Genomic DNA, 26,797 nt, shown 5'->3' on the forward strand with positions numbered 1-26,797 from the left:
CTTTGCAGTGGCTTAGGGGCAGAAGTATGCTATCTTGGTATTTTCATACAATGTAAAAGGTGGATGTCAGGTTGCATGAGGCTGCAGACTGACAAAGTCAGTGACGAGGCATTTCTTTGTATGTCTGGTAATTAATCTTTGGACACCTTCAAAACTCAACTGGGCACAATCCTCTGGAATCTACTCTGGCTTTGAAGCTGGATCCAGCTGCAGGGTTGACCATGCTCTGACCAGGAAGCTGGACTAAGTGACCGTCAAAGACCTCTCCCAGTCAATGACACTGCAGGGCATGTGGGACCATGTCAGTACTGAATGTGGAATCCCTTTCCAAGCAACTTCAGCTGTCCTGTTAGCCAAGTACAGAAATGGAGGGGATCAGCTTTCTTAAATATCACAAAAGCGATCCACCCCTACATCTCTTTTGGGACTTTTTCTATATCTCAAGGAAAAGTTAGAGGTCTCTGCACTAATTCTAGTTTCTCATTATTTCAGGGCCTATGCAGCATTTAGCTTAAAACAGTTCTCCAGTGATGTCCTATGGGTGCTGATGCTGGCCTGATTTCACTGCATCCTGCAAATATGAATTGATAGACTGTAAGATCACCCTTAATAATGTTTGCTGAAGTGCTGGCATGCTGTTAGCACCCAGTCCAGCTGGAAAAGTAAAAGAATGAATGGGATATGCAGGATTTTTGAACTTGCAAAATGGAGCTAAGAATCTTGTGCTTACAAGGACCTGATATTGGCCACAGTTGGTCATGGTATATATTAAGACTACTGCCCTTATTCAGAATCTGTAAATGAAATCAAAATGAAAATTAAAAAAGGAAAGAAAAAATAAAAGATAGTTGAAAGTATCTTGAAGGGGATTAACTTTGGTTTGAGTTCTAGGTGAGAGCTAGTTTTGAATAGTATTGATGAATCTGAAGTGTTCTTCCAGTGTCTCTCACAACTGTAATGTGCTGCATACATACCATACCTAGCAAGAAATATAGCAAGAAATACAAAATATATTTTTAAAAATGTAGCAAGAAATATAAAGCCAGATTCTAAGTTCCTTCATTTTCATAATTTTCATTTGAAAGGTAAACCATGAGACTGTACTGCCATGGGGTGTCAGGTACACTGCCCCATATGCCAGTACTTGAAGCTAGTGGATGAAATGGTAAAGACAGGCTTAGTTAAGGGTGTTCTGTCAGTGATTTCTGCATAAAAGGGCCATCTTGTGAGGAAAGTATCAGAATACAAAGAATCCTTGACAAACCTGGCATTAAAAAGTAATGCACTGGTATGCATACGCCCCATTTATTAGTCCTGCTATAGATCTGTTACTAACAAAGCATTATTGATTGTCTTTACTCCCAAGGAGAGTTGCTTTAAATAGCTTTTTTTTTTTTTTTTTTAGGAGCAGTGTCATTTTAAGACCTGGGGTTATACAGATTCTGGATGAGAGTCAAATAACGCAAAAATATTTGAGAAAAGCAATAGTGCATTTCTGAAACACTTTGACCCCACTTGACCTAACGGTAACAAGGTTTTGTTTGAGTGAACCACATGGAATAATATGAAGTTGGAGTAATCTTTTAAGGTTCAAATTCCTTCAGATTTCAGAATGACACTCAGTGTTTTGTTGCAGAGTCAGTGGCGAAACTCGGCAGTGTGGGGCTCTGCTCAGTTACTTGATAACTTTTTCTTGGCTTCAGATTTTCAACAAAGTTTCAAAGCAACAACAAGGTGCCATTGTGCTCCAAAACGTATGTAAGGCAACATTCATTCAAGTGTTGACCTGCATTTCACAGTCCAAGAAAAACAACGGTTATTTATATAATCTTATCCATGGTTCTGTTTTTCTCTGGGTACCCCACCCTCCACAAACCAACAGCTGAAAAGCTGGATCTTGCTGAGAGCCTGCTCCTTTCTCATTTTCTTCTTTGCTTGGAGCTGAACAGAAAACCCAAGTGAAATGTTGCTTGTTATAGGCATGAAATCAGCAGTGAAACTAGCCAGTTTCCGTGCAAAAATACTGCGTGTTCCCAAGATGTGGAATATGAGTATAAAATAGCACAACGTGAATTGACGCGCAATTTCCGAAGTATGGAGCAATCAACGTGGTGTGGGACATTGGAGTCCTGCGTTGTACTGGTGTCACCGATGGTGATCTGGTGCTTGAGAGCACTTGGGCTGCTTCAGTTTCTAATATAACTGCAGCCTCAATTTCTCTGTATGCCCTCATTTTCCCCCTCCCCTGTTTTGTCTACTAAGATTGAACTCTGGTTCAGGGGCTGGTGTTTGCCATTCAGTTCCTAGAACTTGTGAGGTTGATATGATTATAATAAACAAATAATAGCAAGTGTTTTCATACAAACATTTTCCTCTACATTCTGTAGGCAAGTGTACAAAAAAGATGAATTGTATACAAGAACTATTGCCTGGATGTTGGTCTTGTCAGTTAGATGAAAATTCTGGTTTCTTTGCAAGAGTTCATGCAGACCCATCTAATTAATAGGGTTTTTAAAAATTTCCCTCTTTTCCTCTCCCATCTAGGTAGTCTTCTATTTACTCCAGTAGCTGAATTCACTAGATGAAAAACAAAAGCAAAGAAAATACTTGCTGCAAGAAAGCCAAGGAGATTTTTGCTACAGATAGTGGAAAGTAGAAGTGCACCTTTTGACTTAAATGGGAAGTGAATTATGTTATGAAAGACTGATATTCCCTCAGCACACACATCCTCTGCTCCTCAAGGGTCTGAATGGCCCACAGCCTCTGCTGTGTTTATCCTCACAGTGCTCCAGAAAATGTGGTTGCTCCTATTTTATGATGGGAAACAGGCAAAAGGAGTGACCAAATGTTCTGCCCAAAGTCATAGAGGATGTCTGTGGCAGGATGAATGGTTGAACCCAAACCCTAAGTTTCATCTTTGGATTTTTCCTTTTGGTTGTAGATTTGATGCTAAACCTTTAGATTTTGGACTTCGTCTTATTTCCTTTGAAAGCATTAGGAGGTTTGCCTTGGGCCAGAGAAATTTGCAGCAAAGTTATCAAATATTTCTCAAGGAGGAGGTTTTGACTTAAAAGGATTTAGAAATAAAATACTGGGTAGGCTTTTTTTCTTCTGCCCTGTATAATACAATGCACATTTAATGCAGACGTGTTGAATGCTGACGCTAAGGACTGATATTTTATGGCTCCAATAAATATTTCACAGACTATTTTATATGCTTTTTGTCATTTTAGGTTAAAAAATTTTTCAAGCAACAACTTGGCCTTCTCCTCAGGGCAAGACTTCGGGGAAAACAGTGGACTGGCTGTCTATGTGGCCAACGCAATTGATGCAAGTATCAGTTGGAAGGACATCAAATGGCTTCGTGGGCTGACATCACTGCCCATTGTTGCAAAAGGAATCTTAAGAGGTGTGTAGCTCTGCAGCTTTCCATGGAGAGGGCAAGGCATCCCTTTTTGCAGAGGCAATAGGGAAAAAAATTGCTTGTGCTGCTGAATTTTCTGTAGAATTGCACTACATTTCAATGGCAAGCATCTGTTTTGCTTACATTAAATATGATGGGTTGTACATTCATATTCGTATACTGTGCTAAGCAGGGAAGATTTGCAAAAGTAGATTGCAAAACAAAAGAAAAAGTTGTTTTCCTTGTGCATGATTAGGATGTGGAAGATCGCAGACATGACCAAATGTCCATTTGGTTTGGTTAGGTTCAATGCAATGTAAACTGGTGAGGGTGATTATTGTGCTGCCTCTGTGCATGAGCTTCTCCTTGAGGAAGGCAGTCTGAATCAGACAAGCTTTTCTTTCAGCAGAAACTGAATATTATTATTTTCCTATCTGGGGAAAAACTGAAGAATGGGATTTAGCATTTTGGCAATCAGAGGTATGGGTCAAGGTTTGTGGCTTATAAAGCCTGGATGTACTTTTTACTGGCTTTGATGGAACTGCGGAGAATGTGCAGGAATGCACATGAGCCAAATAGCCAAGAAAGTGAAGACACTGCTTTAATAAATACCTGGAGTTTTCAGGTGGTTTGTATGGCTGGGTTATGGAAGTGTTTACCTTGAAGTTCAGTAGGCAGGGATTGGCGTCCTGTAGTCTGCCGTGGTGCCACTTTGCCATGCTGTGGTGGTTGCTGGGCTAAGCAGCAGTTGGTGTCCCTATTTCCTTGTCCTGTGCTGTGAGTTCTTCCTTAGCCATAGTCTTATCTGGGAGATCTATGAAAAAGGACCATTTCACTTTGCTGCTGTCTATCTATGAAAAGGCAAGCGTTTGAAGAGAAAAACAGCAGGAGTGTTGGGCCCTTAGATTCTGCATAAATGAAAAAAATATTAACACAAAAGCAGAACTCAAACAAAAAAACCTAACAACAACAAAAAAGCAGACCAAAAAAACAACAACCCAATCAACACTTTAAATTTTCAGGTTGAGATGTTGGTGTAACAGCAGTTATATCTTAAGTTCAGATGCAGTCAGGAAGGACAGCTCATTGTGCTTGTAAACCCTAACTCTATTCTGAGTTGTGTGCTACTTGAAGGAAAGCTGGATTTCCATTCTGTTAAATGAACACAGACACAGCAAAATGCTTTCATTAGCTGTGGTTTATTACCACGGTCTTATTGTTAACTGGCATTGAGGGGAAAAAAATCAGCAAAAGAATTTAGTGAAGTGTTGCAGGATAGAAGGGGGAGGGGGGAGGAAAGGCCAGACATGCAAGTTGTTGGTCCAAAGTGATAAAATGTTCTGTTCCAACATTTCAAGTAACCTTCCTAGCCTTAGTACTTCAAGATAGAACTGCTGATCTGTGTTGAGATGAGTCTATGGAAGGATGAAGCCCTAAGTGGCTTCCCAGCAGCTTCCAGTGTTTTTTTTGTTGGTTTTTTTTTTTTTTTACTGATGTCATAATTTCCCTCATCATGATGTTCACGATCCCAATTCTGGAAAGAATTTTTTTTAAATATATTTTCAGCTGATGATGCCAAAGAAGCTGTAAAGCTTGGGGTAGATGGTATACTGGTGTCAAATCATGGAGCACGTCAGCTTGATGGAGTTCCTGCAACGGTAAGTAGTGGTGCCAATCAGTACTGAGTTCTTTCTGCCTTTGGCTTCTTGCTTCCTTCCACTGAATACGTGGTAGCTAGAGAGAAAACCTGTAAATACATGTTGTGTGCCTTAATCTATGAGAAGTAATCTCTTACTACAGTTGTTTTCACTTCTAATACTCTCCAGAGACTTCTGAAAATTTTGAGTTACAGAATAACTAAAAGGCAGAAGGAAATTCTCCCTTTTTCTCCTTTCAAATCTTTCCAGTTTTGGAAAAGGTTCAGGGTGATTAAACTAGAATTTTTTCCTTTTCCTTGTCATGCTGCCCTGTGCCATTGCAAAGGTAAAAAGGGATTTGAGAAGTTCTCAACTGGTGGGGGGGAAAAAAAAGAAGGAAAGGAATATGAAAAAGTATGTGTTCAGACTGAAGTAAAACCCCCCAGACTTGAGTCATCACTCAACCTTCTTCATTTGGAATGATAAAACTGCACAAGTAAAAAGAGTGAAAGGGAAGAGAATCAAAACCTGGTCATGACTGTTTCAATATCCTTAATGCACTGTTGTTGAAAAACCTCTGGTTCACCATGAGAATCTTCTGGACAGAGAAGGAGACAGGTAAGCCCTTTCCCACTGCAGGATGTTTTGCATGCAAAGATTTAACGACTCAGCTCAGTCTGCAGTCAGCTTGGCAGGCCCACTGTGTGTCACCCCTTCCTGTAGAGCTCTTCTGCTCTGAGTCTTTCCCTGGGGACAACTGAGGGTTTCCCCAGTCAATTCCATTCATTTGCTGATTTTTTTGAAAGTCCTCAAGTGGACCCAGTGGTTCTTTTTATGGAGTGTGGGTGCCAAAACTTCTGAAATCAATTTTCTTCAACTTCTGTCCTCTTCTTGTCCTCTGCAGAGAATGTATGCTTCAGTTTCACTGAGAGTATTGGAAAATCTTGTGCAAGTCTGTGTGAGGTAACCCAGCAGGAAAAATATGAGGATATTAAAAACAAAAACAAAAAAACATTTTGAAAAATGAGAACTCAAAAACTAGGAATTATTATTTTCTACTGAATTAGAACTGAAATTAAGCTTGTGAACTACTTTTTTGAGTTTCTTCTTTACAGTGTCACTGTGTAGAGAAGATGACACTATCAAAGCCAGCGTGTTCACTGAATTTCATCTTACAGAGAAGTGTATTTCAAAATGCAGTTTCTGTGAGAATATCTGTATTGAATCATGCAAAGAGTTTCTGTTTTTGAAGCATAATTTCATGGCTTTTTAGAGCATGAGCTGGTTAATATTTCTAGTGTCTAGTTACACATTGAGGAAATCTATGTTTTAATTATGGTTTGCATCATACTTCAGTTATTATAGCACTTTAATGTTGATACAGTTCGTCAGGATGTAGAAAGTAGTCTCTGTATATGGAAATAAATCCAAAATATGTTTGGCAAGAGAGCAAAACCAGAGGGAGGGGGAAAAATCACAGCCAGTGCCAAACTTCAAGAAAATTTTAATCCAAATCTAAAAACAAACTGCGCTTTCAAGTTTTTTCCCCAATCTCCTAGTCACTTTTTATCCATTAGAAAGGAAATGAATTGCATCCGTGTTTGAAAGACACGAATTGGTGTGCCTTTTGTTTTACTACTGCACACTCCTTAGTACTTGGCTTCTAGTCTTGTGTCTTTCCTAATATTCATGAATAGGAACTGTATGCATGTTGTAGGAACAGCTGCTATGTAATTAATGCTTGAGCTTTGAATTCAGGAGGCTCATCTCTTCTTGAAACTTCTTGCACGGTGTTGACATTTTAGCTAATTCCCTAGTTACCTTCCTGTACGTTGGGAACATCCATTTGTCTTTGCTTTTACCACTTGTGCAGGGAGTAAGTGGAAATCAGTGAGAGAAGTATGTGTTCTCTCCTTGTTCAAAACTCAGAGCAAGTTGAGTTTTTCTTAGATAAATAAGTTCCCTGTACAACTATTCCCAAGATCCAGATGTGTTTTCAAATGAAAAAAATACTTTCTTTTATTTTCCTGACAGATCTCTTAGTCATTATCTTCAGACTCAATGCCTACCTTTGTGTTCCTTAATGCCAACCAGTCCTTTTTATTAATGAATAGTGAATTTATTCAAGAAAATGAAGATGGCTGTTTAAGAAGTCAGTGATTGAGTTTCATTCCTAAACTACTGAACATTGAATGTTAGGGGAATAATATCAAGGAATAGGGTCTCCTCTGTGCCTGCTGTTTCTTATATTCTTCCTAATAGCTTGTACAGGCTTGTGTTGGATGCACAATTAGATGAGACTAGATGGACATTTTATGTGACCCTGCTGATTCTCATTTTATTTAAGTGGCTGTCCAAATAAATTTGACCTGTGTATATATCTGCTAACATGCCAAGTTACACAAAGCTGTATTTATGCACACAATCAGGCAAGTAATTGCTCACTTAGCTTTTTTGAAGCTCGAATCCTGTACATAATAATTTATTCAGAAAATAAATAGGGTTACAGAAGCTGTATTTCTGATTTCACTCTTCTAGATTGATATCTTGCCTGAAATTGTTGAGGCTGTGGAGGGGAAGGTGGAGGTGTTCCTAGATGGTGGCGTAAGAAAAGGCACAGACGTACTCAAAGCATTAGCTCTGGGCGCCAAAGCTGTATTCATCGGCAGGCCTCTCATCTGGGGCTTGGTTTATCAAGTAAGTAAAAGAAAAAAATCTGAAAAATATGTTCTTAGATGCCTATACTAGTTTTTTACACTTTGTATATTCACATGTACGCGTGAGACAGTGAATCTCTTACATGTGTGTGTATGTAGATCATATAATAATCTAAAATTTGCTATCAAATACTTAGGAGTCAGAGTTGTCCATGAAACTTTCCTTATATGTATTTATAGCTTGTCTATAGATACAAGTACACATAAGAATGCGCATTGCATCCTCATTGCTTAGGGTGAAGAAGGAGCAAAAGACGTTCTCCAGATGCTGAAGGAAGAGTTTCGACTGGCAATGGCACTGACAGGTGAGACATCAGTGTTTCCTCTTAGTAATAACCACCTCTGCCTCACATTTTGTCATAGCTTCATTCACCCTATGTAAGGCACCATAGTAACCTGTAGAAGGGAGACAGAAATATTTGCCATATAAACAGGTTAAGCTGCAAAGAGATGAAAAAAGAAACTGATGTTAACCCCAACTTTATATATAGGATATCTATATATGTAGACAGAAAGAGTAAGTAAAAAATGAAAAAGTATTTTGGGTAAGAAGAGCCATAGATCTATAGAAAAGTGATGGCAAATCCTCAGTCACTAAGGGATGGATTATATCTGACTGAACGTAACTTTCTATGGAAAAGAAAATGAAGCAGATTAGCATGGGATAGGCAATTGGAAATTTCAACTGATATTTGTTGGATTGAAGGTGGTGTGATACTGGAACACACCAGTGGTTGCTCAGAGATGTGGTGGAAGCTCCATCCCTGGTAGTATTTTAGGCCTGGCCGGATGGTGCTCTGAGCAACTGATGGTGCTGTGCAAGTCCCTGTTTGTTGCAAGGCAGTTGGTATAGAAGATGTGTAAAGATGCCTTCCAACTCTAAAAATTCTATAATTCTATGATTCTTTGTAACTTATTCTCTAGGTTGCCGGACTGTAAAAGAGATTGGCAGGACACTGATACGAAGACATGAAGTACTACTTTCCAAGATTTAGATCTGAAGATGATCCCCTTGCCTGTTGTACAGAAAGCACGCTAGATAAAAAGCAATGCTATTTGCTCTTTGGGTCTCATGCTGCAATCCTGACTCAGAAGGAGTCTTCTGTAAGCAACCACTTGTTTAGAAGTTACTTGCTTCAAGTTTTACAGCCTATTCTGCTAGGCACTTATGGAAAGCTGCTGTGCTGTTAGTTGAGATTAGAGATGAATCTTTATACAAGTCAGAGAAACTTGAAGGTATCCTGCAATAAATGCTGATATTAGCTTACAAGCCTTTTTAGTGCTAAAATGAAACCATAAAAGAAAATGTTATGCAAACAGTTATCAAAATGTAGAAATTTAAAATGTAAAACGTACTTTTCTCACTGGTTAGACAAACTGCACTGTAGATCAGAAATTAAATCTTGCTTTCTTATGAATATAATTTCTTCTCCCTAATAATGATATACTATTCCTTAATAAGTATGTGGACTTATATCATGTAGGCTGTAGAAAATCAGAGTTCTTAGTTGTAAAGAACAGCAAAGTAAAATTGGAGAAGTGACTCAAAGCCCTTTGCAGTCAGACAACCACTGTGCTTGTGAATCAGACACACATCAGATCTTTGGCTTGTGCAAATCCTGGTAGTTCTATTGCCTTCACCAAACCGTGCTGACTATACCCAGCTGGATCCCTGAGTCATGTTTTTAAACTGGACTCATTTGTTTACAGTTTTTAGGTTATCGGATAAATCTGTAGCATCTTGCATCAGTATTGCAGAAAGGTTTTGAAAATCTTGTTCTGGAATTTTTTTTAAAGCCACCATTACACTGTTCCACTGTCACTGATATCACTGTCCGTACCATTTGTTTGCCATTAGTGTCAGGAGAACTTGTGCATTCTGATTCTCCCTTTTTGCTTTATTTGAAATATCCTGTACTGAGTTTTAGTGGCAGTTTTGTCATAAATGATGGAATAGTACAATATGAACTAAAGCAGGGGCTGGAACTCAAAACGGGGAGAAAACCCAAAAGGCCACATGCTTGCCCTTCAGTTGTAAAATTTGTTCTCTTATTTACTGCAGATTGTAGTGTGTTGTGTGGGGGTTGCATAGCAACAAAATAAAGTTTATCTCTGTAAGGAAATATGAATGTTTCTCAGAGCATAGAGAAGCATAATTTCTGCTGTTTACTGCACTTATCATATCTGTTGCAATGTGGACTGTGTCAGATGTCAATTACAGACTAACTTCAGAAAGACTGTTTATTTTAGATAATATAAATGTTACTTAAAAGATAGGGGATAATATCTTATGTTTACATGTTTAAGATCCATTTCTAAAGTTTAGAAGATGCAGTTTCCTGTCTTAGCCCCAACCAAATTCAAGGAAAGTTCTGTAACTCTGTGGTCCAGGGTAAATTCTGCTGGTGAGGAAACTGATTCCATTATGTGTGCAAAATAAACTATTTCTAGTTCCTTTGGGCAAATGGGCTTATATTTGTTCTTTCCTGCTGTCTTCTTTTTCAATCCTAGTAAGAATATACATGCATTAAAAAACAAAAACGGAGTCAAGTACTGAAAGGCTGTGAGACAAAGTTGACAGAAGTGAAATCAGTTTCTGTTTAAAAGAAAAAGTATATATATTTCAGTCAAGGGAATTTTACCAAATTTGGAGACAACCAAATACAATTGCTTCTTGAAATGTTAATGAAACTATTTTGTGTGTTTTAATTATTTATGTCATAGAACTGGGGGAAGATCAATGAGACTCAGCCATTCAGAACAATGCTCAATCTAAGTAAAACTTTAGCTCATGGTACCTTCACATAGAGCTGAGAAGGAAGCACCCCATGCATAATATGGTGGTGGTGGATCTTTCTGGAGGTTGAGAATGTTTTTGAGGATAACTTATGCAATATAACTAAAGAAAATAATAAGTCTATAGGAGGCATAGAAGTAGAACAGAACAGTTTGTATATTTTGCATTTATGATGCTCTAGTATGTCTGCCTATCTCTGTGTCAAATAACGAACACACCATCTTGTTTAACTGTAAAATTATTTTCTGACTTTACCTTTTCCCTAAGCCATAGATACCAAAAGAAAATATCTTCACAGAAAACTATGGAGTAAGGGAAGTACAATGAGTCATATTTATCTACCCAGAAAGCCAGCAGTCAACTGATGTGCTGGGTGACTGAAAAAAATCAACCCACCTGATAGGCTGGTAACTGAACAGGATCTGAATGGGGTTTTCTAACCACTTTTCAAGTAGACCAGGAATATTCTGTGGAAAAAAGAGGATTACAACACTTAGTGGATTTCTCCACTATTCTGTGAAGAGAGAAGATCCAAAAGCAACACCTGAGAGTGTACAAGATGAGGATCCTGGACTTTTGAGGAGAAAGTGGTATCTCACAAGAGCCAAAGATGTGAGGCAGGTTTTTATTTTTATTTTTTTATTTTTATTTATTTTTATTTTTTATTTCTGTATTCAGCCTGTCTGGATTTCTCTGCTGCTGTCAATTTGAAAGATTGTCTGAAAATGTCACTGTAAAGTTATCTTCTTGGCCTCTGTAAGCCCATAGAGGATTAAACCCACTAAAGAGCACAGCTCTCTAGCAAGGCTGTGTAGATACAAGTGTGAAGCAGAGAGGCTTCAGCTGTGGTGTGGACACCAGAGACCCATTCCTAGCAACACGCACTGTCAAAGACAGTCTGTGTCAAAGTGGCAGGGTCAGTGAAAGAGCCTATGACACTGTCTGAACATCTGGTAGAGTGTAGCAAAGCCAGACATGCAAGGAGCAGGGCCTTCCTAAGAGGGGAAAAAAACCCAACATGCTTCTGCAGAAGATCTTGAGTTGCAACAAACAGGTAGGTGTGTATCTGGCAGAAAGATTTGGTTGTATCGGGAACGTATTTGCTGTGAGAGATGGGCAGTTACGTACAGCAGAGGAGAGTGCTGAAGCATAAAAAGTACAGGACTGAGGCAGATGGCAGAAGTCAACTGAGGATTGTGAGACCATCTCACCTTTCAGATCTAAAGTGTAGCTTTGGGATAGGTCTTACATCCTCGCTTAGCTTCTCAGTTCTTTGAAGTAGAGACCTGCTGCTTTTTGAATGTTTAGAGCCTGTGCGTAGGGTGGGGAATCCACTAAGTAAATAATAGGAGTCATAATTCAGTTCTTTTGAGCTGAAGAGCTGTGAAAGACACGATCTGTTTTCTTGTGACCTCCGCCTCTTGCTGTAACTCTGGGACACATTATTGTATTTTTCTTTTTACCCATGGCCAAGTCAAACAAATAGCTCTGGGACTGGTAAGAACTCCACCTCCATCCCCGATTTTTCAGGTGAAGGATGAAACTTGTCTGTCTTACTGAGAATTTCTGAACATAAATAAACAGATACTTAGAGTAACTTGGTTTGATAAACGGGCAGTGTGGGTCAGGGCCTGTTGGATATGCAGGCGACACAAAGATGAAGCAGAACTGGGGAAGTAGGTAGGAATGGCTCTGCTTTTCTTGGCTTCTCAAATGATTTTCAGGCTGAAATCAAACACTGAGAGCACGAGGAAAGCTGGCTTCTTAAGTCATGATTTTGCACTGAACCTCACTGTAAGGATATCTCTTATAAAGCTACTTTTGATGTGGAAATTTGGCTCCAAACCACACTGAAGACCTTTATAAATAACCACTTCATCACAGGACACACAGAAGTTGGCTTCCTTGAACACTCCTAGAAAGCAAGTCTAATGTTATTGAGCCATAACCTCAGCTAGTGTAAATCAGAGAAGCTCTATTGACTTCATTAGCTCACACTGATTTACACCAGCTGTGACTGTGGCCTCACAATATAGGAAGATATGTCAGCTTTTAAATTCTATCACAGAGTGTTGAAGAAAACTGTTTTTAAAACAAGACTGCCAATCCCAAATTTGGATACTAACGAGACACAGTACTGTAATTGTTTCATGATGCCTATATGCTCCATTTTGTTTTAATTTTGCCTTGCTTCTGTTTTTCTTATCTCTTGCCAAACAGAGGGAGAGTACCACATATGTTACATTCATAAGAAAGATGTTTTGCTGCTTTGAGAACATGTCCTCCAGATGCAAAATGCTTTTTTGCTGTCATTCAGCTTCTTCCTTTGGATAGGTATGTTGATTATGTGTCAATATTAGACTGCCCTGGAGAGTCAGCCTCATGCTTCTTCAAGGCCCTGGAGTTCTTGAAGGGGCACCAAGAGGCTGTCCCAGCCAAACCTCAAAGAATCTTATTTCCTCATAGTGGTTTTCAGCTCCGAAGTCATTATTGCAGATGAGTAGTGTGAACTGTGCCTAGGAGCACCCTGAAAGGAATGACCCTGAGGAGGCCATCAATACATCTCTGTAACATTTCTGTTGGGTGTTCACGGGGTTAACTTTATTAAGTAATCCATTGTACTTGCACCTTTATGGTATGCAAGGCTGGTAGATACATACAGATGATTTGTTCACAAAAGGGGAAAATAAATAATCTTGACAATGATTAATATTTGTTATTATTTCATTACAACAGCAGCCGTAAGTTCTAGTCAAAGTCAAGATCTCACTGTGCAGTGCAAAAATGTTTCTATGCCATCAGCAGTCTCTGCACAACAGAGTCTGAAGTGTAAATTAACAGACACAGGAAAAGAATGTTTTTATTTCTATTTTATAAAGAGACTAACCAGTTTTACCAGCACTCGGTCACAGGATAGAACCAAGTTCCTTTAATGTCATTTTCACCACCTTAATTATAAACGTTGCTTTTCTCCCTAAGGCAGATGACTCTGAGGTGAACATTACATATTGTGAATACCCAGCATCTTTGGCAAAGGTCTGAAGATGTATTCTGGAACAGTGAATAGACATGGGTCTCAGAAGAGCTCTTAACCTCTGTACTTTTTATTGTGAGAGGAAGACTCCTGATGCACCTGGGACCATATCTAATACTCTGCTAGTTACCCAGACAAACTCTGGCTGTGGTGGCTTTGCAGTAGAATTACTATTTCTTCCTTGTTATCTGTAAATCAATCGAACACTGTGATTTTCTTGGATTCTCCCCAGGCCCTTCAGTATGCTAACACCTTTAGTTCTGTGTACTTATCTTGAAGTTTCCTGTTAGGAAGAATCATAATGGATATAAAACACATTTTGCTTATTACAAGAATTCCACAGACGAGGTATTTATGGTTAAGCTAATTTTACATGAGATTTGTCCAGTTTTCAAGATTGGCCATTAAGTCTACAAAGAGAAATGCAAGAATCCTACAATAAGCGAATGTGGTAGAAAGTTAACTTTTGTACAGGTTTAGGATATGAGTAATTTTCTGTTTGGTGAGGTTAGCAAATTAATTCAGCATGTATTTTTACTAGATGCAGAATTCTGCCATGGATATGAGATAATTTTCATAACAGGTAAGATGTGAATGATGTCCATGAATGGGAATGTGACCAGCAGCATCATCTCACATACCCAAGCTCTTCTCAGAGTCTGTAGTGTAAGTAGACTTGCTGACTTGCTGACTCCAGAGCTATACATCTACAGCCATCAGATGATTAAGAGTAACAAAAAATATTGAATTTGGAATAGTCAAAACCTTTCGACAAGCATAGATTTTTCACCCAGAAACCTGCAAAAAAAATTTTTTTACATGCCCTTCATACAAGAAACTCCACTCTGTAGAGAAGTTTATATTGTGAAAAGAGAACTTGGTTGCAGTTTTAAGATGACACAAATATTATCTGGTAATAAAGACATCTGCAAATAAAGAATGGCAGTAACTCTCCTCATTTTCTTCTTGCCTGATGACTATAGCTTTTTCAATGGTTGTAAGTTCAGGGGTTTCAGCTCTGCGTTGTGACTTTACGTCTTGTTGTGTCCTGCCTGGTGCTGCCATGTCTGTACCAGCCTTTGCTGCAGAGTCCTTGGTTTTGATCTTGCAAGGAAGAAGTAATAAAAGAGATGCTTAGGACCTTTGGGTAGAGTCTTTGCCACTTGCATATATTTCCAAATGAGATGTGGATATGTGTGGGTATTGGTGAATGGCATTTGGCCAGAAGGTAAGAGATCTGCATAGATCTCTTGTATTTTGGCACGAGCTATAGGTTGCATACGGTTTTTCAATACTTTGCATAAGTATACGAAGCACATCTTGGCAAAGATTCTCAGTCACTGGTTCCCAGGCTATGTACAACTTGAAGATGTTAAGCAGGAGGCCAGCAAAGACCTTGAAGAACTGTTGCCTACATCAAGTTATGTTATAAATCAGTAATATCGTCCATGGGCCAAGGAAGATGGGGACTGCTGTTCTAGAAGTTTTGCTGCAAGGGTCATGCATTTGGGTAAATAAAGAAGCCTACCACCATTACAACATTTATTCCACTTATCTGTTTGGATGCCGATTCTATCTTTGTCTAAAATGTTTAGGGCCAAATCTTGAACTAGTGTAGCTTTGTTGCAGTCTGCAGAGTTGTTCTGATCTTTTTCAGCTGAGAATCTGAACCTACAGGTGTCTCTTTCCCAGTCCTCCAAAGAAGCATCAGTTTTCACTGGTTTAATTGAAAGTTTGTTACAAATCCCTTTAGGTCCATAATAATTGAATCAGATACTTGAAGTTATCATACAAGATGCTTGATTGTCACCTTCTATCAGGAATTCTGAGATAGCTGGAGGAAAGTAGCAAGTTCTGTGCTGAGGCCAAGATGTTCTTAGCTGTACAAACTTTACCAAACTGCCTTCTGAATACTGCTGATATTTCCCAAGCAAAGTTGCCCTATTATAGAGTTGAGATTGAATATTAGGTCTTGCTCTTGTGTGAACAACTCTGATGTGTGACATACTATCATATAAACAAGTGCTTCTTGACTTCTTCACTCTTTATGCTGTCTACCCATAAAAACTATGTCTTACCAGAATTAAATCTCCCAAAATTTGTATTGTATGTGCTTACTGTTACTTGGAAGACTAACACAGCTGTGCAGTAGGCTTAAAAGTTATCTCTGACAATCTCATCCCAACCAACTTATTTTCTGGTTATGCAGTGGTGCTAGAGAAGCTCTGTAAGACCTCATGGTACTTCATTAACCATATCTTCTCATGTTAGTCTATGGATAGTCATTCATAAACAAGAGGGCTGTTCCGAAGCGGTGTCTCATACATAATTATGTTGGTCCACAACAATAGAGGTGGATGTTGGTAGTATGGCAGTTGAAGTTGAACCTTCTTGCCAATATTCTGTTTTGTTGCTATGAGACAGATGGACTTGGAGGGACAGTCTGACAAAATGGTAGCTAACATGGAAGTGTATATGAAGCAAAGGTGTGACACTGAATTCCTCCGTGTGGAAAAAATGACACCTATTGATATTTGTCAATACATCTGGTATGTTTATGGAGACCAAACAGAGGATGTGAGCACAGTGAGGTCGTGGGTGGTGAAAGACATGTTCCAGATGGCGATGTGTAGTTGTCACACCACGGAATGAAGAACATCTTGATCTTGAGCTTCTTAAGCTCATTTGTGGAGTATTACTAGGAAACTGTGTACAGTGCTGAGTATGGTTTCAGTGCTTTGGAAATGATGGTGTCAGTGTTAGAATATCACTATATTGTGCCAGGTGGATCCCATGAATGTTCACACAGGAACAGAATTTGTTTGCAATTTTGTCAGGACCTATTGAATCAACATGAGGCTGAAGGTGACAATGTCCTGTATTGCATCATTACTGGTGACAAATATGATGTCACCACTATGAACTAGAGTCAAAATGGCAGTCCATGGAATGGCAACCTATAAATTCCCCAGAAAAAAAAACTCAAGACACAGTCCTCAGGAGGTAATATATTTTGGGATAGGAAGGGAGCGATCCTTCTGGATTTCCTGGAATCCAGACAGAACATCAGGTCTGACCACTACATCATAATGATTATGAAGATGAAGGCTCAAGCTACCAGAAGCAGGCCAGAGAAGACAACCTTTCTCTTGTAACATGATGCATGCTTTTGGCCTATCACAGAAAAGGCCTTTACCATAAAGATAAAAACTATTCCTTTTGATTTCAATCCTTTCTCCATTTGTAAACTAATATGTATGGAACACGCCAGTTATTACAAAAGATTGAGAGTATCTACAAAGAACAAGGAACTGCAGAGTACATCAAGCCCACAATTCTATATTAACTTGTGTTACTGCTTACTGGGGTGATTGAAAATCTTTGGTCTTCTATAAGAAATAATTTTGGCTGCTAAGTAAACTTCTCTAAGCCAAGAGTGCATTTGCTCTCCATATAGACTCATGAAGAAAGCCTTCATTCTGACTGAATCTTCCCTGTAATGTACTGAACAATCTATCTTGGAGAATTTTTACTGCCCCTGTTAGAAGCCTCTTAGCTGTGAGTACGAGAAGAGTAATGTGTATCTGGAAACATGCTCTCTCCTGGGTCCTCACATAGCAATGTCTCAATCTTAATTGTTTTGCATGGTTAGAAGAGTACAGTGACTGACATTTTCCAAAAAAATTGAAATTTTTACAAAAGCAGAATGTCTGCATGTCATACGACAAGATGCATCAAGGTAAATGTGTTTTAGGTTTTTTTGGGGTTGTTTTATTTTAATTCAGATGACAGCTTTTGTAAGTTGTATTCTTTTCTCCACAGCTAGCTTTTTTTTCAATCTCACCTTCCTGCTGTCTTGAGGAAATGACTACAGGAGAAGTTTCTTTCTTCTTCTACTCAGAGTTGGTGAACACTCTCTTCCCCACTTCCTCATTGATTGCAGAGAGATGTTGCTTTGATTAATTTTTTAATTATTATTATTTTCTTAGTTTTTGTTTCCAGTGCTAGCAATAGGCAGACCGTCATAGTAAATGCCAGAAGCAGCTCATCTCTATTTTGATATGTTGTCAATTAATTACTGTTCAACTATGCAATCACAGACACTTTAGTTGTCCCAGCAAAATGCTCCTAAGCAGCATGGTAGGAATAGCTATCAGCTATAGCAATAGCTGATAGCAATGAAGTCATCAACCTAGTAAGAACTCTGGATTTTCAAATACAGTAATTTGCTGCAAGAAAACAGCATGTAGCTTTAGTGGAGCATCTAATATCAAAAGTAAAAATTTCTGGTACATTTGTGTGCAAATAGATGTGTATGTGGCTGATTATTAAGGAGATTGAGTGAGGACTGGATATTGTTTAGGAGGTAGCAAACAGATAATGTTGAGGTTGTTCCATCTCAAAGTAAAGACATACAGACTCGAAGCTGGAAGTATTAAAAACAATGTATGGGGTATTTTTTTTTTTTTAGCAGCAAGGGTTATTAGTGTTGGAATGTTCCCAAGGACTGTGGTAAATTGTCCATCCCTTGTAGTATTTAAATGAAAAATAAATAAATGTGTTTCTAGAAGATACACTCTTGTTTGGCTACAAACTGTTGGAGACTTGTTGGATGGCATGTTCTGGGTTTTTCATGGTAGAAACCAAATTAGGTGATCACAGACCTCTAAAACCTTTGAAGACTATCACTTTTCTTCTTATTTTATTTTATTATTGCCTTTGTGTGTTTGTGTGTGTCTTATTTATGGCAAAATCAGTATGTAATAGGCAAGAGATAAAAATTTTCATCGTTTGACCTAAGCTACAATGCCTCATTATCAGAATTATGCTATTACAGTAGTGATTTAGGATTTTTAAGCCTCTAAGATCCAGTGTTGCTTTGCATAAGATCCTCTTCTGGGTCTATTGGTGCAACTTTTTTTGGCTGGATTTTTACCTTGCTCAATTAGACTCAAAAAGTATCTGCGCTATTTTCTTGCTTCTCTGATATTTCTTCTTTTGACTTTGCTAGTGTGAGTATGTCAGATACCCACTGTCTTACTGATCTACAGTAGGTCTGAGAGCATAATTCCAGGCTTTGTGACAAGGAAACATTTGTAAAGCAGCAGCCCCTTCCTAATCTACAAAGGGAAAGCACGTGACAGGCAGTGGGGATTCCATTTTTCAGGATCGAGAGTTCAGGACAGGCTTATAGGAGTCTTATTAAAAGTGTTTTCCAGTGCATGTGGCTCCTTCTGAAAGGACCCAGGTGGTTCAGAAACCAGCATTAAGAATTAAAGCTGTTTCTCTTTTCTGCACGACAAATGGTTCAAATGTCTGGTATTTGATTCAGAAAGGAAACCTGCAGCAGTCATGTCCCCTGAAATAAACCAACCAACATTTTGAGCTGCCAACACTTCTGTCTATTACGTCAAGGCATCACAAAGTTAAAAGTATAGTGAAGTAATATATATGTATTTGTCTGTAATCCCAGAGTAAATATTAGGTAGACAGTATTTCTGCTTTGTGCATTAAAAACCCGACTGAATTTGAAAAGCCTGCTAGTGCACTTTGGGGATTTTGGAAAGTGTTGTTTGGCCATGAGCTACGACCAGAAGCTTCCATTTTGCAGATGGGGCAGGAGGGAAAGGCGTTTGGCCTCATTCATAACTTCGCAGCTACTGCAAATATCAGCTGATGAATATTTATGTTATGCCTGGCAGAGGCCCTGAAGTCAAATGGGGGGAGGAGCAGAGAGAGAAGCTTAAGTTAGGAAAATGGTCATCTGAACTCTGTGGGATTTCTTTACCAACACTTTCCATGCTTGAACGGTAGATGCTGAATGAAATCATTATGTTCTGAGCCCCTGCACAGGAAAACAATGTTTGTCAGGGCTCTGTTCGTTAGCACCTTGTACTTTGCTTGAACCTTAGAGGTTTGTTGGGCCCTATAAATGGAAACTTTTCTGCCACAAATCAAGCACACTATAGAGCTAGAGAGATTTCCTTTGTTTAGTCATTCCTACATTGGTGGTGGGACTAAGTGTAAGCAGGATAAGAGGGGATCAGACAGAATACGAAGTGATGCAGGCTGGTATGGGTATTGAGGACGTGCTGCTCCAAATCCAGCTAAGACAATAGATAAAAAAGGTTAAGTTAGAGATGTGATTGAACAGACCTGTAGCATTTGACTGTGTTCAGCTGTCGGTATCTGCAGGCTCATCTCCCTCACTAGGAATCCGTATGAAGCAGGGTCTCTGTCCTGCAAGTTGCTGCACAGCTACTAAAAAGAAGAAATAGAAAGTAAATGACCTGAGTGCAGGGCTGGGAGATACCAAAAAATACTTCTGCGTTCCTCTATACTGTGCTAAACTTAGAAACAGCACATATATTGTGCTGCGTTTAACTGCTGCAGGCAGTAAATGTCGGGTTAAAATGGAAGTCGTACTGTTTTTCTCAGTGTTGTAGTTCCACAGTGATTCCTGCCTGTACTGGCAGTCTACAGTTTTAATGGGTTAGTAAGTATTGCACCTGATTTTTGAGGAAGAAAAGAACGTTAATGCCCTTCCCACGTCAGATATAATGTAATTTGAAAGTAATGTATTTCTTCATAATTGTATTATCTCTGGTCAGCCACTGAGGCAAAAAAAAATCCAAATCTCTCTGCCTTCACCAGATGTAAATTAAGAGCAAGGAGCAACTTTCAGTGAACGTGATTTCACCGTTCGGATGAATCGAGCCTAAGAAGAAAACCAGATGAAGGAAGAAGCTGAAAGTCAGGCTGGGTTTGCTAAGCAGGCAGGTGGGTGGCTCGTCCGATCCTCCTTCAGAGCACAGGGTCAGAAAGCAGCAGCTTTCTGTGACGTGCAAGTGCATTTAAAGCTGCTCACCCCGGTTATACAGAAACCCAGGAGTGCCCAGAATGGACCGGTCGCTTCGGAGTCGCCAGGTGCTTTGTAAAGTTTAATCCGGCTCCTGCCGCGCTGGGAGATGCTCCCGTGTCGCGCGGAGAGGCACCGGCAGGTGGCGCTGCAGGACACCGAGTATCGCAGCGCGAGCCGCGCAGCGCAGCCCGGAGGCACCCAGTGCTGCCCGCGCTCCCTGGGGCGCAGCAGTGGCACCTGAGGCAGGGCGGGCTGAGGGCGTTTGGCGGGAAGGTGCGCGCCTCTTGTGTGAGGGGGCTCCCCGGGGCTCGCAGCCCTCACCGTGCAAGGGGTTCGGCCGGCAGCACGGCTTTCAATTTGAGCGTGCCCCTTAGAGAGGGCAGCCTCAGCCCCTGCTCACCTCCATCCCGGTGGCGTTGTTCCTGGCGGGTTTGCGCCCGCGGTTCGGAGTGCAGGTGAGTCCTGACTGTAGCGTTGAGGGTACTGAGTGAGGGCAGTTTTTCTTTGTGAATGTAATTGAAAACTATGCAACAAATGATGGTTTGGTGCCCAGCGCCGCAGCCTTGCTGCCAGTCCAGCCCACTGCCCCTCTGGAACCTTCTGGAACTTTCTGGCGCTCTGTGGAATTCTGCTCTCCCTGGCAGCTTCCACCTCTCCAAAAACTGCACCAAGAACTGTAGGAAACCCCCCAAAAAGGAGCAGCTGAGGAAGAAAAGCCCAGAGTGAGATGCAGAAACACCCTTGCATGCTGTGAGCAGGGTGTGGGGGGAACTCTGTAAAACACGGCGACGCCAGCTGGTAGCAGTGTAGATCCGATGTGTTATTTTTCCTCCCCAGTGGAAAATCCTCAAAATGTTTGCTTTTTGTGTGTGTGGCTGTCCCTGCCTGCCAACCCAGGGCCTGGCATCTCTCAGGCTGGCCGTACCACCGAGGAGCTGCAGGCAGGCGGGCGGCAGCGAGATTTGCTCATGGAGGGACCCGGCAGCGCTGCGCAGCTGTTTTTGTTATACCGCCGAGCTGTAAAGTTGAATAATGATTTGAAAAGCAAGGGATGTGCTGGGAGTACTGGCGTGTCCCGCTTATAGGCGCTTGGGGCATTCTGTGTAAATTGAACTTTTTTTTTTTTTTCTTTTTTTTCTTTTTTTCCGCCTGTTTTTTTGGATGGTTTAATATCACAGTGGTGGAAGGGAAGAGCATCTACACTTCTGGAGCGCAGAGCCTCTTCCCTGATCCCTCTGGCACAGAACTGCACCAGAGTGAGCTGAGGACAGAGGCGAAGCCAGGCTGCTCCATAACTTGACTTATTTCAGTATGGAGGTTGCACATGAGAAGGCCCCTAGAAGTTGTTATTTTTCTCAATAAAATATAAAATAAAGTAAAAAAGACCCTGCCCCCTCAGAGAATTTGTTCATTTTAGTGAGGGAAAAGTGGTTGAAAGGCAATTACTTTGTGTTCTGGCTAATGCAACATATGACTCAAACCATAAAGCAGGAACACAGACAAGATAGGCTCTTCCCTGCATCTTCAATTAAGTGTGAAGTGTCAGGTTGAAATGCGAAGTAATGCTTCTAAAGCCAGGTTCATTTGACTTTGCATCTGGAGAAGCTGGAGTTTGAAGTTAATCTGTAACTCAGATAAGATGGAACCTATTAGAAATATGATCTAGAAGTCTTTGTTGTAGTCCTTGTGCTTTCATTTAGCTGGTAGAAAGCATGTTTCCTGCAGGAATGCAAGAGGATGCTGTAGAGGTGAAGCAGCCTTGTGTCAGGGCTTGCAGCTGTCCTGGAGGCTCAGGAAAAATCTGTGAAGTATCCTTATCTTTTCTCCTTGCCAAGCTTCCCTCTGTCGCTCTTGTATTTGTTTTATACTGCAGTTTGGGGTTTAATCTTGGTGTGGGAAGTGGGTGCTGACGCTCCTTTTGCAGGGTAAGGATTGTGAACTGCCTTTTTCCGTCATGCCTGTCCGTGCCCCTTCTCTAAGGAGTTTGAGAGACTTTGACTCAGACAGGGAAAGGATGGATCTTTGCAGGAGCTCCACTTGTGCACGGGATGGAGAGATGAGCTCTGAGCAAAGAACAAATAATTTATTTCAGCTGTCGCTTCCAGAATTCACAACATGACTTCAGGCTGCTGATGAGGGACAATCAAAATAATTATTCCATAAAAAGTGGATGGTTATGAGAAATTCTGTAAGTCTCCCAGAAAACTGAAGACTGTTTTGAGAAAGTGCAAAGGAAAAAAAAAAAAAAAAGGGATTGGACTGTTTACCTTCCTGTTAAAATTTTAAAAATTTTATATACCTTTTAAAATATATATTTCTCTTTCTCTGTATTTTCTAATACAGAGAATTATTTTGTTACATGGGAGTCTTATCCTTCTGTTCTGTAAAACAGAAAATATCAATTAAGTTGACTTGTTTCATTGAGATATTCTACTGTCAGTGTTTCTGCTGGAGGGCAGTTGCCCAGTGTTGCTTGCTGAGTATTTCTCAGCTCCAGTCCTGCTGCCCTCTAAGCAGGGGCATGAATGCAGTGCTGTCAGTAGTTCTTGGTAAGAGGATGTGCACTGAGAAAAGAAAACTCACTACTGCTATCATCAAAGTCTCAAGTCTGTATTCTTGTTTAAAAGTAGATTTGCTGTTCCAGTCTGTGCTGGGAAGTCTCTCTGAAGCATTATTAGCAGCTTTATTGTTGGTGTGTACTGAGGTGATCTTGGTGCTGGGACAGTCTATGTGGACTTGGTTTCTTTCTGTTGTAGGTAATGACGTGCTCGTCTGGAATGATGGATTGTGGTGCCATATATATATATATAAGCAGCTATAGCAAACACCTTCTGCAACATATATGGTTTTTGAAAATTATAGGTTGCTAGCATTAGTTTAAAAGAGGCAAGGAAATTTATATGCATTGAGAATGTGAGTTACGGAACTGTCACTCTGTGTCATTAAACTCTTCCCTACCCTTTCCTCTTTCTTCGAATCACATGTTCATGTTTTTGGACTCTGAGCTTGAGCACAGAGCTATCTTAAGGTAGCACATCTGGAAGGAAGCTTTATAGGTAGATAAACGTTTGTTTTTTAGTGGAAACCATGGGCTGCCTTGTGGTAGCACACTGCAGAATGTGTCTTCAAAGTGTTGGTTTAGGTACTCCTGCCTGTGGGAGGGCTGCTCACAGGCTGAGCTTCTCATTGTGGGGATTAAAGGAGTGGTGGGTGAGTCAGGGCAAGCTAGAGGTGAGCAGGCTGCCTGTGAGCTGGTGTCCAACAGAAAAGATGAGCTTCCTCCTGCCCCACAATGTTTTGTGACTGTATCCACGTTTCCTTCAGAGTCAGTCACAGGATGTAGCACATTCATGTGATTACTGCTGCATTGTATTGCTCTAGATGATGTTTTTTCAATGAATTATTATTTCCCAAAACATGTTGTACGGTGTTTTGCAATAGAGTGGTAAAATACTGCTTTGTTTATCAGCCGTGGGACGTACTGTGAGCGGCAAATTATTTGTTGTCTAACAGACAGAAAGTTCACGTGTAAGAAATGTTTTTAATTTGGCTTTAAGAAATATTTGTTGTTGTCATTTGTTTTTGTTTTTCAGAAGTCTTTTGAGAATAGAAGGAAGTTAGGCCAATGCTTACAGAGGTAGTTAGGCCAAGAGGGAGGCATCTAAAGCCGTGGTAGACTTGGCCATAATTTTGCAAAATTGCAGTTGCTGTAAACATGTTTTTTAGCTCTGATTTTATTTTTGACTTCAAGGAAACTAATTTAATTTTTTGTGTTGGGCTGTGACTTGCAGTCGTTATCCCCGAAACTGGACAAAACCAGAAAGGATAACTCATGTCTGGAGGTCTGCTTTGGAAGGGATTTCAATTTTCTTCTGGAAATCCACAAACTTAGATCACAATATGCCTCCCATCCAGGAAGGTGTTGTGTGGTTTGAGGTTTTATTATAGACATTTTCTACAGCTCTACTCGTTCTAGATTTGTACTTAAATGGAAGCCCAGCAAGGCAAAAGCCAGGTGTTTAGGATGTGGCATTGGTGACTCAGTAGGTGGTACATTTCCTTCTCCGTCAACATTAAACAAGTGCCCTTGTGTGGTAACAGGGATGGGTTGCTTCTTGGCTGACATGAAAAAAAAACAAGGTCACTACTAAGATTTTGGGAACTGGACAGGAAGGTCTTCTGTTCTTCGTAGTGAAAGGGAATTAGCCTCAAGATCACTTAAACTGAAAAACCAACTCCTTTTACAAAAGAAAACTGTAAAGGATTGTACTGCAGTAGAAATCCCAGCTGAAACCAGGATCCCGCTGTGCCTCATATTCCCACAGATAGTAAAATGCACAATTCTTTCTCTTTAGCTACATCTGGATCTAGAACATGAAATTAAACAGCAAAATTTGGAGTCCTGACAAAATGAAAAACTTTTCTGAGCTTAGTTCACATTTAAAATACTTCATTGTAACCAGAGGAACAAAAAATCCTTGTTTCCATAAACAAAAACTCAGATTCCTCATTACAATTAAGGAACAAGTAGCACCTTTTGCATTTCCTGAGTTGCAGTTTAGGCTCTCTTGTTTGAAAGGCCGCAGGATACTTTTAAAATGCAAAAGTTTGAGCTTTGTTGCCTGTCAAGACTTCAGAAAGTTCATGCTTCCTGTGGAAATTGTGTCTGCATTATTTCTTTTTGCTACATCAAGTTATGATATGGGATTATGAAGTAATAAATTTAACAATTTCAGAAAAAGGGGTATGTATTTCCAAATGCTTTCATAGCCTTACTGCTGCTAAGTGTCTGCCTTACAGTCAATGACATTTTGGTGCTTAACCTTCATAGAAACCTTTGAGAACCCTGTTTAGCAGCAGTCTGCTTAAACTGTTTGTAAAAGCCGATCTGCAGTCTCTCACTGCATCATTTGCGTTATTCAGTGATAACAAAAAGAAATACCTGGGATAATACTATTCTGCTCTTTTTTATAGACTTAGCCATTTTCTTGACTTCTGTCATATTTCTCACAGAGTATTTGCTGCTCGCCGGAAATAAACCTTGTACTTTTTCCTCTGTGTTTGCTAAGCAACATAAAATGCAGCAATTGTGAAACATGAAAGTATCTATACATTCAAGAAAAATCTTTTTGCTACTTTCAAAAAATAAAAATAAAAATCTGCCAGGTCAGAAGCAATAGTCTTGGAACACATTGAAGATGAGTATCATGTGGTTCACTTCTAAGAATGAGAAGAGGAAAATTACTAATTTGTTGTTGTTTTTGCTGTTTTGTTGTTGTTTGTTTGTTTTTTTGTTATCCAGGATGGTGGGAATTAAAAGGTGATGCTTTTACTGGGACAAGCCAATGTCCTGATTCATAGTGCACACAGAAACATCTGAAAGACAGACCAGTAAAAATAACCATTTTTCCTAATACAAGGTAGGGAACAATGGTTGTGAAGATAATTTTGTCTGTCATAGGTTCAGGGGTAGATCCAACTCAGCTGTAAGTAGCAGGTGATCTGTGGCACCTGCTAGTACACAGTTACTCAGAAGAGACAGGAAGAAGGAGCAATGCACACAGTTGCTGGTAACGGTAGTTGGTGGAGTAATGTTTCCACTATGATGTAATCATGTGTACTGCCTGCATTTCAGAAAGGTAGGAAGAATACCTGGATTTACATCCTGATTAGTCATTGACAAAGGAGCGAATGCTAAGGAAACTTTTCACTGAGTTGTAGTGCTTACTCATGGTGAGTGGTGTGTTATCCCAGCTGGGGATTAGTACTGGAGTGAGACACCCAGGGAGTGACTAGAGTTATGATGAACTGGATTCTCTACTTGTCACGTTTTGAAGGTAGCATGTAGGCTTTCACTCTCTCTCAGATGATTCCCAAATTTCCAGCAGAATCATTTCTTTACAATGAAGTACTGATAAGGACAGAGCTCTTCAAACTTTACAGGATGTGGGTAGTTTGAGCAGCAGTTGAATCTCCTTTCAGTGTAAAAGAGTAAGATGAGCTCCAGTGGATGTGAAAGTAATATAAGATACTGGTATGCAGTATGTGGCAGGAAAAAATTCTCACAGGTTGATCTGGCTATCCTGGGAAGTGTTGGAGTACAAGTGCTGAAGGATGTGAAGATTGAGTTCTGCTGGAAAAAAAAAAGCTGAAAGGTGAGAGGCAAGGAAAAAGCCAGCGTGTCACGGAACCCAGACTGTCATAATCATGCCTATCTCACTCCTTGGACTCTTTCCTTGCTGTCTCTCAAAGTAGTTGTGGCTTTGTCTCCCAGTGTACCGTTTCTTCCCTAGAAAATGAGGGGCTTTTCTCTTGAAAACTAGGGTCACCTTGGAAGTGCTCTTCCA

General features: G+C 40.1%; 1 protein-coding gene and 2 long non-coding RNA genes across 8 annotated transcripts in view; 2 read left to right on the forward strand and 1 right to left on the reverse strand.

The window, feature by feature from the left end:
- HAO1 (hydroxyacid oxidase 1) overlaps window positions 1-9,162 on the forward strand; it is a 26,469-nt gene extending 17,307 nt beyond the window's left edge. The window contains exons 4-8 of one of the 3 annotated variants that reach the window (XM_090134868.1): window positions 3,234-3,409; window positions 4,970-5,061; window positions 7,579-7,737; window positions 7,993-8,062; window positions 8,682-9,090. In XM_090134868.1, coding sequence (XP_089990994.1) covers window positions 3,234-3,409; window positions 4,970-5,061; window positions 7,579-7,737; window positions 7,993-8,062; window positions 8,682-8,752 — 568 coding nt within the window. In that variant the 3' untranslated portion in view covers window positions 8,753-9,090. Of the gene's footprint in view, window positions 1-3,233; window positions 3,410-4,969; window positions 5,062-7,578; window positions 7,738-7,992; window positions 8,063-8,681 lie in introns of all 3 variants that reach the window. The other 2 variants (XM_090134867.1, XM_090134869.1) reach the window with 2 other exon arrangements.
- On the reverse strand, window positions 5,087-20,940 carry LOC149918853 (uncharacterized). Of its 4 annotated transcripts, none has more exons than XR_016463967.1 (4): window positions 20,851-20,940; window positions 19,745-19,849; window positions 10,951-11,021; window positions 5,087-5,150 (listed from the first exon to the last, which is right to left on the reverse strand). It is a non-coding gene; the product is annotated as an uncharacterized LOC149918853 (long non-coding RNA). The 4 variants fall into 4 exon arrangements; XR_016463966.1 differs by lacking the exon at window positions 5,087-5,150 and adding an exon at window positions 8,070-8,153; XR_016463969.1 differs by lacking the exons at window positions 5,087-5,150; window positions 10,951-11,021 and adding an exon at window positions 8,070-8,153.
- The window catches only part of LOC149918854 (uncharacterized), a 44,049-nt gene continuing 37,120 nt past the window's right edge, over window positions 19,869-26,797 (forward strand). Inside the window, exon 1 of the long non-coding RNA XR_016463980.1 lies at window positions 19,869-21,200. This is a non-coding gene — a long non-coding RNA (uncharacterized LOC149918854). The remainder of the gene's footprint in view (window positions 21,201-26,797) is intronic.

Source organism: Phasianus colchicus, chromosome 2, assembly GCF_987193195.1.
Source record: "Phasianus colchicus chromosome 2, bPhaCol1.hap1.1, whole genome shotgun sequence".
NCBI lineage: Eukaryota > Metazoa > Chordata > Aves > Galliformes > Phasianidae > Phasianus > Phasianus colchicus.